Source organism: Danio aesculapii, chromosome 14 (genome assembly GCF_903798145.1).
Source record: "Danio aesculapii chromosome 14, fDanAes4.1, whole genome shotgun sequence".
Classification (NCBI taxonomy): domain Eukaryota; kingdom Metazoa; phylum Chordata; class Actinopteri; order Cypriniformes; family Danionidae; genus Danio; species Danio aesculapii.
Genome location: NC_079448.1, coordinates 19,017,395 through 19,034,931, shown reverse-complemented (window position 1 = coordinate 19,034,931; position 17,537 = coordinate 19,017,395). Strand labels below are relative to the sequence as shown.

Below are 17,537 nucleotides of genomic sequence, written 5' to 3'. Positions count from 1 at the left end.
GTCTTTTCTTCCTTTGGGTATAAGATTTCATTTACGTAGTCATGTGAGCACTAAAATGGCTGGATTTCCCTGATGGGCCATTACTTAGTAACTCGTGGCAACAACACGTTCTTCGTCTTATAAAGGGGGAAGAAGAGTGTGTATTGGAATTAAGCTCCGGGCGATACTTAATTTAGAAGGAGACGAAGGGGGTGCAACAAGGCTTCCATGACTGCTGACTTTTAATTCCGCTATAAGCATGGCTGAGTTACTACACCAGTCCTGACCTGTCTCCAAAAGAGAATCTGTAGTGCATTTTGAAGTGCAAAATTTGACAACAAAGACCCCGTATTGGACAAAATTACACCTGAAACACTTCATCACTTGGTGTCTTCGGTCCCTAAACATCTTTTAAGTGTTGTGAAAAGAAATGACAAAATGGTAAATGATTTACTGTTCTACCTTTTGTTTTTTAAATGTGTTGCAAAAAACAAAATTGGAATATGTGCTGTAGCTCTGGCGGAAGCAGCCACTCTTGGAGCGCAGCCAGTGGCATCAACGGTTCTGGAGCAGCCGCTCTGGAGGCAGCCCCTCTTGGACCTCAGAAGGTGGAATCAATGGCTCCTGTAGTGTGGTAGAGGGGCCCACTCTTAAAGCTCAGGTGGCAGCATTGATGGCTCTGGCAGCTGTAGCTCTAGTGGCGGCTGCCACTCTTGGGGCTCAACTACAGCATCGACGACTCTAGCAGTGACAAAAGCTCTGGCAGCTTTGGCAGAGAGGAAGGCTCTGGCTGTGAAAGCTCGGGAGGTGACGATGCAAGCTCTGACAAAAATAGCTTTGGTGGTGGCAGCAACTCTGGCAGTAATAGCTCTGGTGGTGGCAACATCTCTGACAGCTAAGGTGGTAGTGGCCATTTCTGCAACTCATGGCAATTTGTGAAACCCAGGGACACAGATCATGATGGGAAGACAATCGGGACAGGATGCCATCTTGGAAGCTAGTGGTAGACTGACGGTGACCATCATGTGCATCGGTGAACTTTTCAAACTTTTTCAGCCGAGGGCCCCCTTGTGTAGGACGAATTCTTTTGGGGTAAAAAAAAAAAAAAACTCAAATTAACAACTTTACTTAAAACATTTTAAATTGTATTATTCATGTTCTGGATTAATTTTTGTGAGATGTCAGTTGAGTAGACATGGTTTCAGTGCTTCAATCAATTGATCAAATCTTCACGCGCAGTGTTCACTGTGGTCTGCTCTCACTGGATTCCATCAAGCCATATTTTGTGCACGAGTCATCACGTTTACAGTTTTTTATGCCTATGAACAACTAGGCATTTCTGTATTTACCCTCACAGCTGAGAGTCTAAATTTATCTAAAAATTTAAAGCTTTAAAGAGTTTCATCATTCATCAGCCTGTTAACGATTAACAGTTACCTGTACTGTTGTAACAAGCAATACTACAATGGAGGCTGTAGTGGTTCAGTGTGTTGAATTTTTGTTTATTTTGATTCCTTTTTTTGTGCACATCATAATTACTCAGGTCGACAATCCTGACTTACACTGATAAAAAATAATTTCCTAAATGCATTCTAGAATGGGGTATTCAAGTTCAAAGAGCCACAAGTTTTACTTTGCATAATTTTAGCAGCTTTGCTGATTTTAAAATGTTTATTACCAATTTGTTCTATTAATAATATTAATACTGTACACTGCATTCAAATTAGTTACACAAAAAAAATGTGGGATAAAGTGGATTAATATATTGAAAAAAATGCCTTTATATTCAGAGTAGTAAAGTTTGAGCAGATATGTTGAGCTCCATAAAATATAGAGCACTAATAAATTTTAATATTTAATAATTCATTAGCCCTATAATATAACACAAACAGTTACATTATAATTTTATAGGCTATAGTGGTTTTACTCAGGGTGTATACAATTTAGTTTTTTTAATCATCCAGTTATTAATCAATGTGAGTAAGAGGTCATCTGCAGAGCTCATCCAGCTGTAACAGGAGTGAAACTCCAACTCACTGATGTGATGACTGCTCCATTCATTGTTATTGCAGCACTTTTTACTTCACAATTTTAAAATGTTTGTTTGCCATGCTGCAAAGAGGACCATCTGATATTTGTACAATGCAAAGTCTAAAGCCTGCCGCACTGTGGACGAGGTGCAATGTTGTGCCATGTCTTTAAAATGCTATTCGTTTCCTATGAGTGAAGCCTGCGCAGAGTGGCGCACACTCCGCAGAGCCCACCTGATCGGTTACTTAGCAGCGCAAGCCATATACAGGGAAGTGCTTTCAGCCACGATAATGTTCCTATTGGTCATGTATTTTAAGTGAAATATAGTCAGTTAAATAGACCTGAGCATTCATTTAGTTGTTTAAGCATAAACGAGATAAGCGTAAGTGAAAGGTAAATGCCGTCAGGTGCAGCAGACGAGTGTCAAAAATCAACGGAAGCGCCCAGCTGGAAGAGCTTATACAATAAAAGTCCCCGTGCATAGCGGCGCGGCGCTTCTTTTCCTGCGTGCGAAAGTGTCAACTGCATTTAAATGACAGAAGCATAAAGCTTGATATTTGCGGTACTTTTGAGCTCAAATTATAATAAAGAAATACATTAACCTACAGAATGACGCGGGACACAAAATTAATTCAGGTGGGCCCATTGATTACTCCTCGTCTAGAATTTCTTTGCGGCCCACCTAGCGCTATCTGGCGGCCCCCAGATTGAAAACCCCTGTACTAGGGCATAGATGGGAGTCTCGTCTGTGGGAATGCTGACTGGAGTGAGATCTGCAGTGGCTGAACTGAGAGACAGAACTACAGGTATTGGGGTGGTAGTATTTTCATCAGGGTCTTTGCCAGTTCACCACAGAAAAAAAAGCATCACAGGGAGTAATCTCCAATGACCCAAGAGGGCAACACTACTGGAAATTACATCAGTTAGCATAGATTTTGCAGTAAATAACATTTATTTTAATAATTTTATTTTTATTTTATTATAACAATTGTGGCGACGTGGTGGCGCAGTGGGTAGCATGTTCGCTTCACAGCAAGAAGGTCGCTGGTTCGAGCCTCAGCTGGGTCAGTTGGCATTTCTGTGTGGAGTTTGCATGTTCTCCCTGTGTTCACGTGGGTTTCCTCCAGGTGCTCTGGTTTCCTCCACAAGTCCAAAAACATGTGGTACAGGTGAATTGGGTATGCTAAAATTGACGGTAGTGAATGAGTGTGTATGGATGTTTCTAAGTGATGGGTGTGGGGCTGGAAGTGCATCCGCTGCATAAAACAAATGCTGGATAAGTTGGCGGTTGGCGACCCCAGATTAATAAAGGGACTAAGCTGAAAAGAAAATGAATGAATGAATATAACAACTGTCACGATCACCAATGATCTAACCCTCATAGATCACTGGAAAACATTCACTTTCACTTTCACTTGGACTAGCATCACACACACACACACACTCACATACACACACTTAAACAGACAAAGACAAGACACAGAGTCTTGTTGGTGTTTATCACTGGTAACATTTCTAAGCATTTATCCAGTCTAGTCTTTCCATATATCCCTGTTTTCCATGTTTTGTTTCTAGCTGTCGAGCCTGACTATTTGCCTGTTTAGACTATGACTTTGGATTGCATGCATGCTTCTATTTTGCCCCGTTGTTAACCATTGACTGCATGACCATTCTCTGTTGAATAAAAAACTGCATGTGGATCCTCAAGCCTGTTGTCCATGACCCTTGCGTTTGAACACCTTAGTAGTTTTTGTAATTTATACACGTTAAAATTGACAGTGTAGGGGATCAACCTACGTTTTAAGATCCATCAGGGATTTATTAGCTCATTTCAATGAACCGGATCTTAAAGATTCGAATCATTGATTCGACTCAATTGAGTCAGATTGAATTAGATTAAAAGATTCACACTTTATCTACCATTTGTCCTGCAAATAGAAGACATCGTATCTTACCAATCTTGTTAATATTATTTACGTGGCCAACGATAATAACATAACACAGTATTGGGTTAACTTTTAGCAAGGTAACAAGATCTACAGCTCGAGGCAATGACTTAGAAGCACATAAACAAGAACACAGTTCTTACAAAATGAGAACAAAGATTTATTGAGCTACACTACGATACATGAAACTAACTACGTAATAAGCAAACTACAAACAAACGCTCACACACATTCACACATACACACAGAGGCAGTTCAGAGGATGTAAGATGAGTTGAACAACCGTCCCAAAATAATTCTAATACTTCTTACAAGATCTTAGAATAACACCTGAGAAACCACAAAAGCAGAGATATGGCTTATCTTTAACTGCTTAAGATCAATCTGCACCAGATCAGCAAGAGACAACATTAGTTTGTGGTACTTGCGCCCTTTTTGCCAAAGTCGAATTTCCCTCGCCGGCTGGCCTCGGAGAAACACGGTGCTCCTGATTGGCTGGTGGCTTCGGTGACGTCCTTGGGATTCCCTCGCTCGTGAGTGGGTCGTTCTGGGTTACCGAGGTGATGGACTGCTGAGAGTCGGTTTGCGGAAGTTCTTGCGGTTTCGGCGGTCCCGAAACTCAAGAGGTTTGCATGGAGAGTTCATGGTGACCCAATCGCGTGGTGGCGCAGTGTCCGAGCAGGCAAACGGGGGCAGAAAGCAATAGCATGTGCAAGCCAGCTAATGCAAAAAGCAAAGTTTCTTTGTTGCAGGGTGTTTTTAAGTGACCAGGTTTGGTCTATCTTCATGGCACTGTCTTCCAATGAGCAGTTGCCATGAAGGGCGGGGCCACGAGCCGTACCATCGTAGAAAGGGTCAATAATTAACAGACTGCATGTAGAATTCAAGTGGTAAGTTTGTGACTATATCACATCAAAGGTTACAAGAAGAATACTGTTTGTGCTACTAGTTTTTCATTTACAGCAATGTATTGCAAATGTCCCTAGCTTTCGTTCAATACCAGACATCATACATTTCAGACACATACAGATAATTTGAATCTGCTATAAGGGTTAAAACAACACATTAATTAACCTGGTTGGTTGGAATAAACATAGCAGATAAGGAAAACAATGGCATATTCTTCAACGATACATCTGCCTTAGTTTTGACATTTTAAGAGATTTTTTCATTCATATGCATTATTTTCTCTTTGTCTCTACGAAATTGTACATCTGGCAGGATGTGCCCAAGGCGAGCACATGACCATGTAGAGGAGTCATTCAAAAGTCTTGTGAGGCCGTTCCCGCTGAAAATCCTGTAAAGCCCCATTGTTTAAGTTTATTAGTCATTTACTAGTTAGCTGAAGGGTACCAGAACATCTGCTGAAGGGTACCAGAACATCTGCAGCCAAAGTATTGATGCAGCTATTCAAGTCAATCGGCGCTCTGTTATCGTGATGGTATAAGCCCTCAAGCCAGTTCAATGACAGACAATTTGGCGCCCAGTTTCTGAGATTTCAGATTCAACTCGTGCTGTTCACTGCGATATGCCCATGAGTTACTTCAACAGTTACTTTCAAAGTCAGGTGGATAGGGGAGAGCGGGGCACAAAGTAACACTGTTTGGTTTTGGCCAAATAATGAACAAAGTAATGGGGTTAGAAAAACCATATTTTTTTACCAATAATACACATACCTCTCCTACAACTGACCACTGGTCGCTGGACCTATGGTTTCCGTGCAGTATTGCCAAAAGTGCCAAGAGTAAAACACATTTGGATTTATTTGCATAATTATCCATTATTATACAATACATTTATTTGCATTATTAGCAATATATATATATTTTTTTTATTAAAACGTATTTTCTATTAAAAAACATTTTATATAAAAAAAATTAACATTACATTCAAAAATTATTTTGTTAGTTTAATTGGTATCCAACAGTGTGTGGCTTAATTGTAACACCCTGTTACAATTAACCCCGCTATGTCGTGTTTTCTTTAAAACTGGCTAGCAGTCACTGTGTTTTTTACATCTTTCAAAATGGTTTCCTCTTATAGCCTACAAGACAGTAATCACAACAATATAAGATTTTACGTACAAACTTTCAAAGATTTTTTAATTAAAAAAATATAGACCATAATAAAAAATACTGGTAAAACTTCATAAAACCTACACACAATCATTTGCTAAGCATTAGCATAAAGTAAATTCATTATTTGTTAAGCATTAACTCTACATTAATAAACATTATGGAGCAGTTTATAACTGCAGCTACAAATGCTGTACACACATTTATAATTTGCTTAATAACTGTACTTTCATACTTTGTTAATGTTTTATTTTTCCTTACTAAATTCAGTATTGCGTTATTTACAAACCGTTTGTATTTAAGAGTAGTTGGTGGGTTTTAAGATCATTCAGAATGAGTTAGTAAATGATTAATAAACTATTGAAATCAATGTTTATATATTTTATGATTCAGGCATATAGTAATGGTTACTATGTATGTTAATACATGCTTTATTAACTCAACTTCATGCAGTTTTGTGACCTAATATAAAGTGAGGACTATTATGCTTTTAAACCCTCATAAATGACAAATAAAGGCTCTGTATCAAATGAACAATAATCTTTGCAATCTTATCTAAAAAGTAAAATTACTGTAAAGTTTAAACATTGCTCAATAACTGGAGTGACAAAATATGACATAAAATTGGATAAAACAACAACAAAATAATAATTTAACAATATAATAGGATGCAATGTTTAAACGGTACAGCAATTATATTTTACATAAGATTGCAAAGATTTATTTTTATTTTATACAGTTTCATTTGTGTATCTTCAAATGAATAGAAATTAATAATGTCGTTTGTTTTCTTTTTTCCTGTTTAGAATTTAACTGAGCCTTTAATTGTCATTAATAAGGGGTTTATAAAGCATAAATAGTCCTCACTTTAGATTAGGTCACAAAACTGGATGAAGTTGAGTTAATAAAGCATTTATTAACATACAATTTAACTATTAGTATATGCTTGAATAATAAGATATATAAATGTTCATTTGAATAGTTTATTAATCATTAACTAACTCATTCTGAATTATCTTAAAAAAACACCAACTATGGTTAAACAAATGGTTTGTAAATAATGCAATACTTAATTTAGTAATGAAAATTAAATCATTAACAAAGTATAAAAGTACAATTAATAAGCACATTATAAATGTGGTTATAAGTCAAGAATACAGCATTTGAAGCTGCACTTACTAACACTTATTAATGTAGAGTTATTTTAGAGTAATAGAGTAGAGTAATAATTGGCAGGAAGACGTCTGCTGATACTGAGGTGAAAACCTTGGAAGCATGCCATGGTTAACCCTGAGCAAATACCTTAACACGCCATGTTACATTTTACATTGCGTTACTTTGTGCCCCATGCTCCCCTACTACATTAGCAGTGGAAGCAAATGAATAAACATTAATAAACTCTAGATAAACATTTAGCTGTTTTGCTTGTATTCACCAGTTTTTATATTAATACTAACAGATATGCATGTTATGTATAATAAAAGAGCGTAGATACAAGCAAAACAGAGAAATGTTAAGCAAGAATTAGGAAATACATTTTTATCACTAAAATTATGATGATTATTATTATTATAATGATTGCATACACATTTAAACAGATTTTAATAATAATATTGGATACTCTGATCACGTTCTAATATAAGATTGGAAATTTATTTTCTTTACCCTGAAATATATTTAGAAACATTTCAGTTTAAATAAATTCTATTTTCAATAAAAAAAAAATACAACATGTATTTAAAACATATTTTGATTAGGGGTATATATAACCGTATGTGATTTCATGAGCAAATGAAGCAATAATTAATTATAATGCATTATAAGATCTTCTATAATGCATGCATTGAAAATAAATACCTAATGTAATGTATTACCTAATCTCGTTCTTTAACGTCAGTCAGATTGATCAATATCGCCTTGCTGGTCCAATTGGAGGAGCGGCTCGCTCTCCCTCTGAATGCGATGCACTCAGTCGCTTCGACCATCTTCAGCACCAGTCCCACACCCCCACTCTCTCTCCCTCGCTCTCTCTCTTCTCTCAGACTGTCTCTCTCTCTCTCCGCACATGCAGAAGAATTGTTCTCCATGAGTCGCAGCGCTTCTCTCACGGTTGGATTTCTGCGTTTTTGATTCTCCTCAAACACTTCGTTTGATAAGCCTTGGTTTTTGAAAGAAGCTGAAAAAAATGACTCAAAGCGCTTTGGTTTTTTTATTATGGCTATTCGGCACGTCTCTCGCTGGCTTCCCCAATCAGATAAATATTGGTGAGTCCGCCTCATATATTTGACTTTTTATCACTATAGGCTGTGCATGTCGATGTCTGACTTGTTTGCATATTTACGTAGGTTATAGAAAGACGTTGGTATCGCATGCTAAGTAGACAAATGCGATCTAAGAAGCCATTGCAAATCATACCTAAGCAGAATTGGCACAAATGATAAAACGCTTACGATTAGGATTCCATTACTCTGCATGCGTGTCAGCAATCGTTTGCTTTTAATAAACTTAAGAGAAAGTTATTAAATATAAATTAAAGCATCAAATTAAAAAATGGTCACGTATGACAATGTTGGAACACGTCCATGATGAATATGTTTAAAAAATTGACGCGAGTGCTGAATTAAGTCAGATTTTTATTTTCATATGCATTAAATATGTGCATCATCTTTGATTCGTGTTGTTTGGTCTTGACAAAGGTGGACTCTTCATGCGTTCCACCGTTCAAGAACACAGCGCATTCAGATTCGCTGTGCAGCTCTACAACACCAATCAGAACATGACTGAGAAACCCTTCCATCTCAATTACAACGTAGATAACCTGGAGTCCTCCAACAGCTTCTCTGTCACTCATGCATGTGAGTACTATACGCTTTTTACCCCAGTACTGCTTCAAATCACTGACTGAAAAAGACGAATATGTCAGTTGGTGGACGTTTTTAAGGTTTTATCATTTCTAGCCATCAATAATAAACCGCAGTCACTTAATGGAGTTTGACTATTATAGATTTCAAACCCTATATCTACAAAGGAATTCTGTTGTGATGTGTTTCTGTTATTTTATAATCTGTACTGTAATGATGTACTGTTTCATTTATGTACAACCTATAAAACCACGCCTTATTGTGGACTTCAAATGAAATGTATTGGTATCAAATAGCTTCATATAATATTAGTATCACAAATTATTATATTATTATAGTTGCTCAAATCAAAATTAAAGTGAGGCATACAGTGACAGAAACAGCATGATGACAAAAATAAGAACGGGTACAGTTGAATTAAGAATAGCATAAAACAAGAGTCGTGTTATCAGTGGAATTTGGAGTTTGATACAGTGGATAGGTCACTATAAGGTAATGTGGAAGAGAATTTCAAATGTTTGGCTTAATTTTTTTTTCTAAGCAGAAATGTAGAATATTTAAATGTTTTTTTCCTCAGTCTTTGTGGTTGGCTTTACTGTTATGCTTGCTTAGTAGATGGCATGTTGATTTGTATTTTCACTGTGATGTTTTTGTGATAAAATCCATACAGTTGTTTTATGGCACCCATGCTTGTCCAGTCTGATTTGCAAGTAAAAGTGTTACAATAAGAGGATGAACATTCAGTGACAGAAGTGTTTTGTGGGCACAGACCGTTGGAATTTCTCACTCAAAATCAGTTTGATTTAAAAAGCAAGTTCCCTTGGCAACAGAGAATAATAACCACAGCACTGTAGAGGTACTAATGAGTGTGAGGAAAACAGCATGAATATTGAAAGCTTAAGTAAGTTATCAAAAAGTCATAGACATTATTTTATTATTTGACACTTTAATATTGGGTGTAACGGTGGCACAGTGGGTAGAATGATCACCTTACAGCAAGAAGGTTGCTGGTTCGAGCCTTGGCTGGGTCAGTTTGTATTTCTGTGTGGAGTTTGCATGTTCTTCCTGTTTAGTCAGTTTGCATTTCTGTGTGGAGTTTGCATGTTCTTCCCGTGATCGCGTGGGTTTCCTCCGGGTGCTCTGGTGTCCCCTTACTAGTCCAAAGACGTGGTATAGGTGAATTGGGTAAGCACACACATGGTGTATGTGTGTAAATAAGTGTGTATGGATGTTTTTCAGTGATTGGTTGCAGCTGGAAGGGCATCCGCAGCGTAAAACATATGCTGGGTAAGTTGTCGGTTCATTCCGCTGTGGAGACCACAGAATAATAAAGGGATTAAGCCAAAAAGAAAATAAATGAATAAATGAACTTTAATATCACCATTGGGAAATAATGTTTTGAATAAAACATTATTATTATTATTAATAACAATAATAAAAATAATAATAAATTGGGTGTCCATTTCTGTAACACAAATAGAGAATACACTCTTTAAAACTATGCATTAATTTTTATTGTTGTTACTGTGATGCCATAAAGTAGACAAATTGTTGGGTTCCACAAAGACCAGTTTAGTGAATAAATCTCTAATGAAATCAAGATTCCATGAATTTTAAATGCTTACGATTCCATATAAAACACATAAAGGACCTACATTTATAAGAGAATACTTTGTGAAATTCAGGGAAGCCATGTATAAAACTGATATATTATTCTAAACATTAGCAATGATAGAACTTAAATATTTGACACCTATTAAAGCCATTTATTTTAATGCAAGTACTATAAAAGCTGTATCTGATATGACCTTAGGATATATTTACACAGACGTTCCATGCCATAAAAGCATGTATGGGGGAAAATATTCAAATTCTACTTCAAAGTCCAGTTTCCCTCTATCACAAGTTCACTCATTCAACAGATTCTTCCAAAACAGATGAATCATTTAAGCACAAAACAAAAGAAAAAGTCACAAAAGCACAACCCAGCATATGTTTAAAAACTCAACATAACAGAAATGTAGTGTGAATTGCAGTGTACTGTAAATAACTTTTAAAAAAATATATAATTATTTGATTCAGTAAATGTGGATCTTTCAGGTGAATTTTCTTATTTAGGCTGTATATTATAACAACAAAATGTTGTTAAAATGATTTCACAACTGATTTTATGATTACATCCAGTTTCCAAAAAAAATCTAAAAAAAAAAAAAAAAAAAAAAAAAACGTAACTTATAGCACATGGACATCTTTGAAATGCAATGAGTGCTTGAGTAATTTTAAAGTCATGAGAGATGTTGTAGGAAGACACATACTTACTGGAAAATCAGTGCATTACATACATTTAAATTTATGTATAGTGCAAAGAAAATTAACGTAAAGGTTTAGAACAGTTTTAATAGAGTCGAGGTGCACATTTAATTTTGCAGTGAGTTGGGCATACAATCTGGGTTAGCATCTGGACATCCCTTTCAGGCAGGCTCCACTTGCATCAGTTACTCTGGATGTAGTTCATCCTTCTTGGTGTTATGCTGACATTACTCTTGATACTGTGGCTATTGATACATCACAAAGACCTTGGGCCCTATCCCAATTTTACCCCTTAGCCCTTCCCCCTACACCTCATTTTGCGCATTCACATGAAGGGTAGGGGTGTCCCAGTTCTCTTTAGCTTGAAGGTGTAGGGCTAAGGGGAAGGGCAAGATAGCCCTTGAAACAGAGATTTTCCAGGGCCACGCTTGAACCAAGGGGAGCGAAAATTTGACAGTATACCAGCTACAATTGAAACATGGCTTCATTCGCAAGTCAGGAGATGGACAAAATTAAGTAATTTTTTTGTCATTATTAAGAATTTTTACGACAAACAAGCATATGATTTAATACATTCATAGCAGCATTCATGTTTTACCATCATGCTTAAAAAAATATTTAAAAAAATGCCTTGCTGTTTTGACATAGATGCGCCAGCTAGATACACAACAACAATTTGTTCTCTTTTGAACTCTGATATGTTACCCATAATGCATTGCAATATTTTAAGCAAAACTGTGCTATTATTCTGCTAATTAAACCTTCACACTCTTACTGGTGGATTGAAGGCAAAGGCAATGAATGAAAGGCGATGAAGGCAAATATATATATAGGGCTGCTTGATTATGGGAAAAATCATAATCATGATTATTTTGGTCACAATTGTAATCACAATTATTCAAAACGATTATCGGTTGAAGTCAAAATTATTCGCCCTCCTGTGAATTATATATATAGAATTTTTCACAGTATTTCCTATAATATTTTTTTCTTCTGGAGAATGGCTTATTTGTTTTATTTCGGCAAGAATAAAAGCAGGTTTAAACATTTTGAGACCTATTTTAAGGTCAATATTATTAGCCCCTTTAAGCAATATATATTTTTGATTGTCTGCAGAAGAAACTACTGTTATACAATGACTTGCCTAATTACCCTAATTAAGCCTTTGAATGTCACTTTAAGCTGAATACTAGTATCTTGTAAAATATCTAGTAAAATATAAAGTACTGTCATCTTAGCAAAGATAAAGAAATCAGTTATTAGAAATGAGCTATTAAATCTGTTATGCTTTAAAATGGGTTGAAAATAAATCTTTGCATTTAACAGAAATTGGGGGGAAAGGGTCGCTAATAATTCACGAGGGCAAATAATTCTGACTTTAACTGTATATATGCACAGTTATTTTCCTCCCTGTAAATAAGGAAATGGAAATAAATACCATAGATTAAAAATATTAAACAAACTGTGCTTTAAGCATCTTCACTGTAAGAAAAAAAAACTTCAGCTACAAAAGTCCCTCAGTCAAGAGCAGTGAGTGATTTTGTTGTTTGATTCATAATAAAAACAGGCGGCAGGAGGAATATTGCGCTGTCACTTTAAGAATAGTGCGGCCCTGATATGGTTTCACTTGCACATGTCTTTTGATTCTCAACTTGTTTGTTTATTACACAAATGAGGGTTAATATCAATATGTACTAAACATCGTGCTCTGACACAAATGTGCATGTATTTGACTATTAAAGCGATTGCGTTAAGATGGTGTTAGATGTGTGTGCTCCGCTCGTCTCCGAGGCTAAGCGCGCACACACACACACACACACACACAGAAGCATGCGGTCTCGTTCGCGCTTTTCAACATGAATGATTCGAATGTTCATCAATGAATGATGCGCATCCCGTGCTGCAAACGTTACATTACAGTACATGCTTTTAGTAATGTTCACGTGGAACTGAGCTTTGCAGAGAAACAAATGTGTACAACTGGAAAGGGGCGGTGTGATGCAATAATCGTTTATCTCAATTAATGCTTTTTCATAATTGTTAAAAACCAAAATAGAAATAGAAATCGGATTTTTGATTAATTGCACATCCCTAATATATAGAAGGTCTTATAGCTCTATCCCGACTTGTAAACAGCCACAATGTGCAGCTGCATGTCCTTAATGAGCTCCTTTGTTTTGAGCCATGACTGTCTACAAACCAACAGCAGTGTGCTTCTGTTTTTTACCTGTTGAGTTTTTAAAGCAGCTGTTCTCAATGAATCAGGGTAATTAGGATGCTTTAGAACAGCTTAGACTATTTTGGAATGGTATAGAACTTTGGTTTTTCCCATAGACTCTGACAGGTCACAAAGAGTATGAAGAGTTTTGGATATGCTACTTTTCGTTCAAATGTTATTAGATTAAAGAGGCCCTATTTTGAATTATAAAAGGTAATATTTTGGTTTTGGGGGTCTCCAACAACAGGCTGATATGCGTGCAAGGTCAAAAAACACATTCATTGTCTAATATGCATTTATTTGCACCTAATTATCCTAACAGCTCTCATATGATTCGTTCAGAGATTCATTTGTTCCCAAACCTCTCCTTAAGCTGCGGTCACACAAGAGTTTGATAATGCGAAATTCTGTCATACGTTGCTGCGAATTGGGGTGGGATTAAACAAGATGATTAGACATTAAAAAAATTCAATTCAATTCACCTTTATTTGTATAGCGCTTATACAATGTAGATTGTGTCAAAGCAGCTTCACATAAAAGGTCATAGTAAATAGGAACAGTGTAGTACAGTTTGTAGTGTTTCAGTTCAGTTCAGTTTAGCTCAGTTCAGTGTGGTTTAAAAATCACTACTGAGAGTCCAAACACTGAAGAGAAAATCCAACGATGCGCAGCTCTACAGATCCCGGACCATGCAAGCTAGTGGCGACAGCGGAGAGGGAAATGTTTTAAATTTCTGTCCAGAAAGGCCATGTTTTGATCCTCGATTGGTCTCACGCAGTCAAGTGATGTGATTTCAGAGTTTATCAAGCTTGAACTTTGCACCGCAGCGACCTGCAAAACTTGATGCATGACCTTGTGTTTCCGGTCTAACGCATTTGCGTGCGTAAGAATGGAAGTCTAAGAACAGTCCAGTGTGACCGCAGCTTTAGCGTGAAGCTATTCTGTGCTGATCGAACCGATGACACAGTCTGTTGTGAATGGTCAACAAGAGATAGAGAGAAACAAGAGATAGAGAGAAATGCCCACCACGGCTATGAAGTAGCACACAGATTATATGAAAGCCCAATGCAGGAATGCTATAAAGCAATGCAATTAAACAACAGCATATTACTCTACTCTTAAACCCATGTAATAAAAAGGACACACATTCAGTATTAATCCACACAGTGGCAAAATTTGAACTATTTTGGAAATTGACCACGCTGCACGTGTCTGAACAGCTGATGGTGGCCATAGCAAAGGCAAACAGCAAAGGATCACGAGTTTAGAAACACGTTTAAATTAGTAAAGGAAGAAGCACGCGTCGCGCTTTTAACGTGGTTTTGGATGCAATATGTGAATAGCCCCATTAAGGTTTAACTTGATTGATACATTACAAGCACTGACCTATAACAGATAAGTGATTACAAGCTGCGCAGGGTGATTACAACTTATAATACTCAATTAAACACATATTTTGCAAACTACACAGAACGAGGCAACAATTTTAATTACACTTACATGTTATGATCCGGAGGAAGAAGAAACTGGTCCATGTAAACTGTAACAGTTACTGACAAAGTCCCTGTCAACGTCTGACAATGTCCCATACATAATATCTCTGCTGCTCCTTCCTCTAATAGCAAATGGCTGGCGAATCCCGCGTTGCAGCGTAGGTTATTGTATGAAAAATCTGAAAAATTACAGGAACAAACACAGCACTAGGTTGGCTATACTGTGGCTTTGTTGTGAAAAAGTTTAACCTTTTATTCCCTGCAGCCGAATCTCGATGTCTGTCAGTGATCATCATCTTTGCATCATAATCAGTCCCGTGATCCCCTGCGGGCCCACGCGATGCGTTCAAGCAAAAAATCGAGTCGACTATTTCGTTAAAGGATCAATAGTTTTAAACAGGGCGCACTTTGAGATTTAAACTTTAGCTGTATGTTTTTATTCACTTAGTGCTGTGTTACAGTGAATGGAAGGTCATTTTCAAAAACCCATAATAAGGGCTCTTTAAAATAATATTTTTTTATATTTATATTTTATATGATGCCTCTTGTACATTGTCTTATTGTCTTTTGTCATATGCAGTCAACAAACTTGCTGGTTGAAGAAATGTAAATCTAAGTCAGAATTTTTTTTTAATAAATAAAAAATAAATAAATATACATATATAGTTGAAGTCAGAATTATTAGCACCCCTTTGAACTTTTTTCTTTTTTAATTATTTTCCAAATTATGCTTAACAGAGCAAGGAAATTTTCACAGTATGTCTGATAATACTTTTTCCTCTGGAGAAATACTTATTTGTTCTGATATCAACTGTATCAACTATTCTGATATCAACTGTATATGTACACCTGATTTAACCTGATCCTTGTTGATAAAGCTAAATGCTTTAATTGTTGCTTTGGAAGGTTAATGTTTTTTTAGGAAATAGGAAGTAATGCAGAACAGGATTTTGTATTTTTAATATACTTGAACAACCACCAAGAAACCATTAAAAGTAAACACTGACTTAAGCAAATTAACTTCTTAAAGGCGACACCTACACTTTTGATTTTACTTTTCAAAAGCAACACAATGTATCAGAAGCATGCTGGGTAAAATCTTCAAATTGTCGTGATGCCTAGTGGGTATGACAACATGTGCTGAAATCATTGCAGTTGTTTCAGATGGTTTCCTGTTACCCATGCGAATAATGCTATATACTAAATTTGCTTAACAGAAAATAATAAGTAAAAATAGTTTTCATTGTGCATCACTGTCAGTGTAATTACACCCATTTGTTTAAACTGCTTGTCAGGATCAAAAATTATTTCAAGACTCAGGAAGATTCATTATAAAAGATTTAATGTTCTTACAGATGATGAAGCATTGTCTTTAATCATTGGTCTAAACAGTTTGTTTGATAGAATCCTGTTGATTATATAATCAAATCATTGTCAGCACAATATTCCTGCAACTGGCACATTCCAACCATTCAACTGATTGAAACTACAGTTGAGCGTGTGATTATATCAAGAAGCACACACATTTAACATTAACTTTGAGTTTCTTTAAAAGTATACATATATAAAGAGAATATAAATAGAATAAATGCAAAAGGATAAAATTAATTTATCTAACATTGCTGTTTCCAAAATGTGTTATTTGTAGTTGAATGAGTATAGTGGCAACCAAGGTTCTTATAGGTATAGCATATAAGAAACATAGCAAAATTTTTTTGCTCACTTGACTATGATGTGATATTGGATTGAATGAATATGAGTATGAGTGATTGAATATCAGTGATTTGTGACATATAATGTTTTATAAATATTAAACTGTAACATTTCTTTAAACTACTCTGGGTCTATGTTTCACTATTTTACTTGCTCTTCATGATGGTTGCTCTATATAAAATCAGTGCATATTAGATTAATTTGTCACATGGGAGTAGATGTCTTTTAAGGTGAATCTATTTAAAGAAACTGATGTTCCTTCAAGGCTTTTAAGCAGTGTCACATCTCTTTCTGTACATTTTTATAAAGAACAAAAGCTCTATAGCCCACATTCTCACAGCAAAACTTTATGAACAAAATCTGTTTTTTTTGCTAGCTTGTTTTTGAGGAAACAGGATCCTAGTAATTATTTTCTGACAAAGAAGTACAATTTGTTGAGCAAATTTTGTAGCTCCAAAGAGTATAGCTTAACTGTAAATTAGACAACTGAACAGTCAGCAATACTTTTAAAGAATGATGGAAATGGTTGGTCAGTTGGTTGGTTGGCTGCTTGGCTGCTTGCTTGCTTGCTTGTTTCGTTTGTTTACGTTTGTGTACCTCACTGCTTCACAGCCACTCAGGAAAGAGATGTGTGTTTGGCTTTTAATCCCAAACTGTTTTGTTGTTCAGCTGGTTTGCTTTCAGGTTATCAATCAATTATTTGAGTAATTGCTGATTGCCATGAAACAAACTAATGTTTATGAATTTCTGAAAAAAGAATTTCATAAAATTCGAATTGATTGCTGGAATGATGTTCGAGTTAAATAGTTTTAGGATTACTTTTTGAACCAGCAAATAATGGTTATTTTAAGTTCATTTAATGTAATAGTCATTTAGACAGCTACTGTATGTTAAAACAGTGACACTGAAAA

At 36.0% G+C, this 17,537-nt stretch overlaps 1 protein-coding gene across 3 annotated transcripts in view; it reads left to right on the top strand.

Annotated features, from left to right (window-relative positions):
* The first annotated feature begins 8,008 nt into the window (after positions 1-8,008).
* gria3b (glutamate receptor, ionotropic, AMPA 3b) overlaps positions 8,009-17,537 on the top strand; it is a 438,221-nt gene continuing 428,692 nt past the window's right edge. For all 3 annotated transcript variants that reach the window (XM_056472279.1, XM_056472278.1, XM_056472280.1), the window contains exons 1-2: positions 8,009-8,295; positions 8,728-8,886. In XM_056472279.1, coding sequence (XP_056328254.1) covers positions 8,217-8,295; positions 8,728-8,886 — 238 coding nt within the window. In that variant the 5' untranslated portion in view covers positions 8,009-8,216. The remainder of the gene's footprint in view (positions 8,296-8,727; positions 8,887-17,537) is intronic.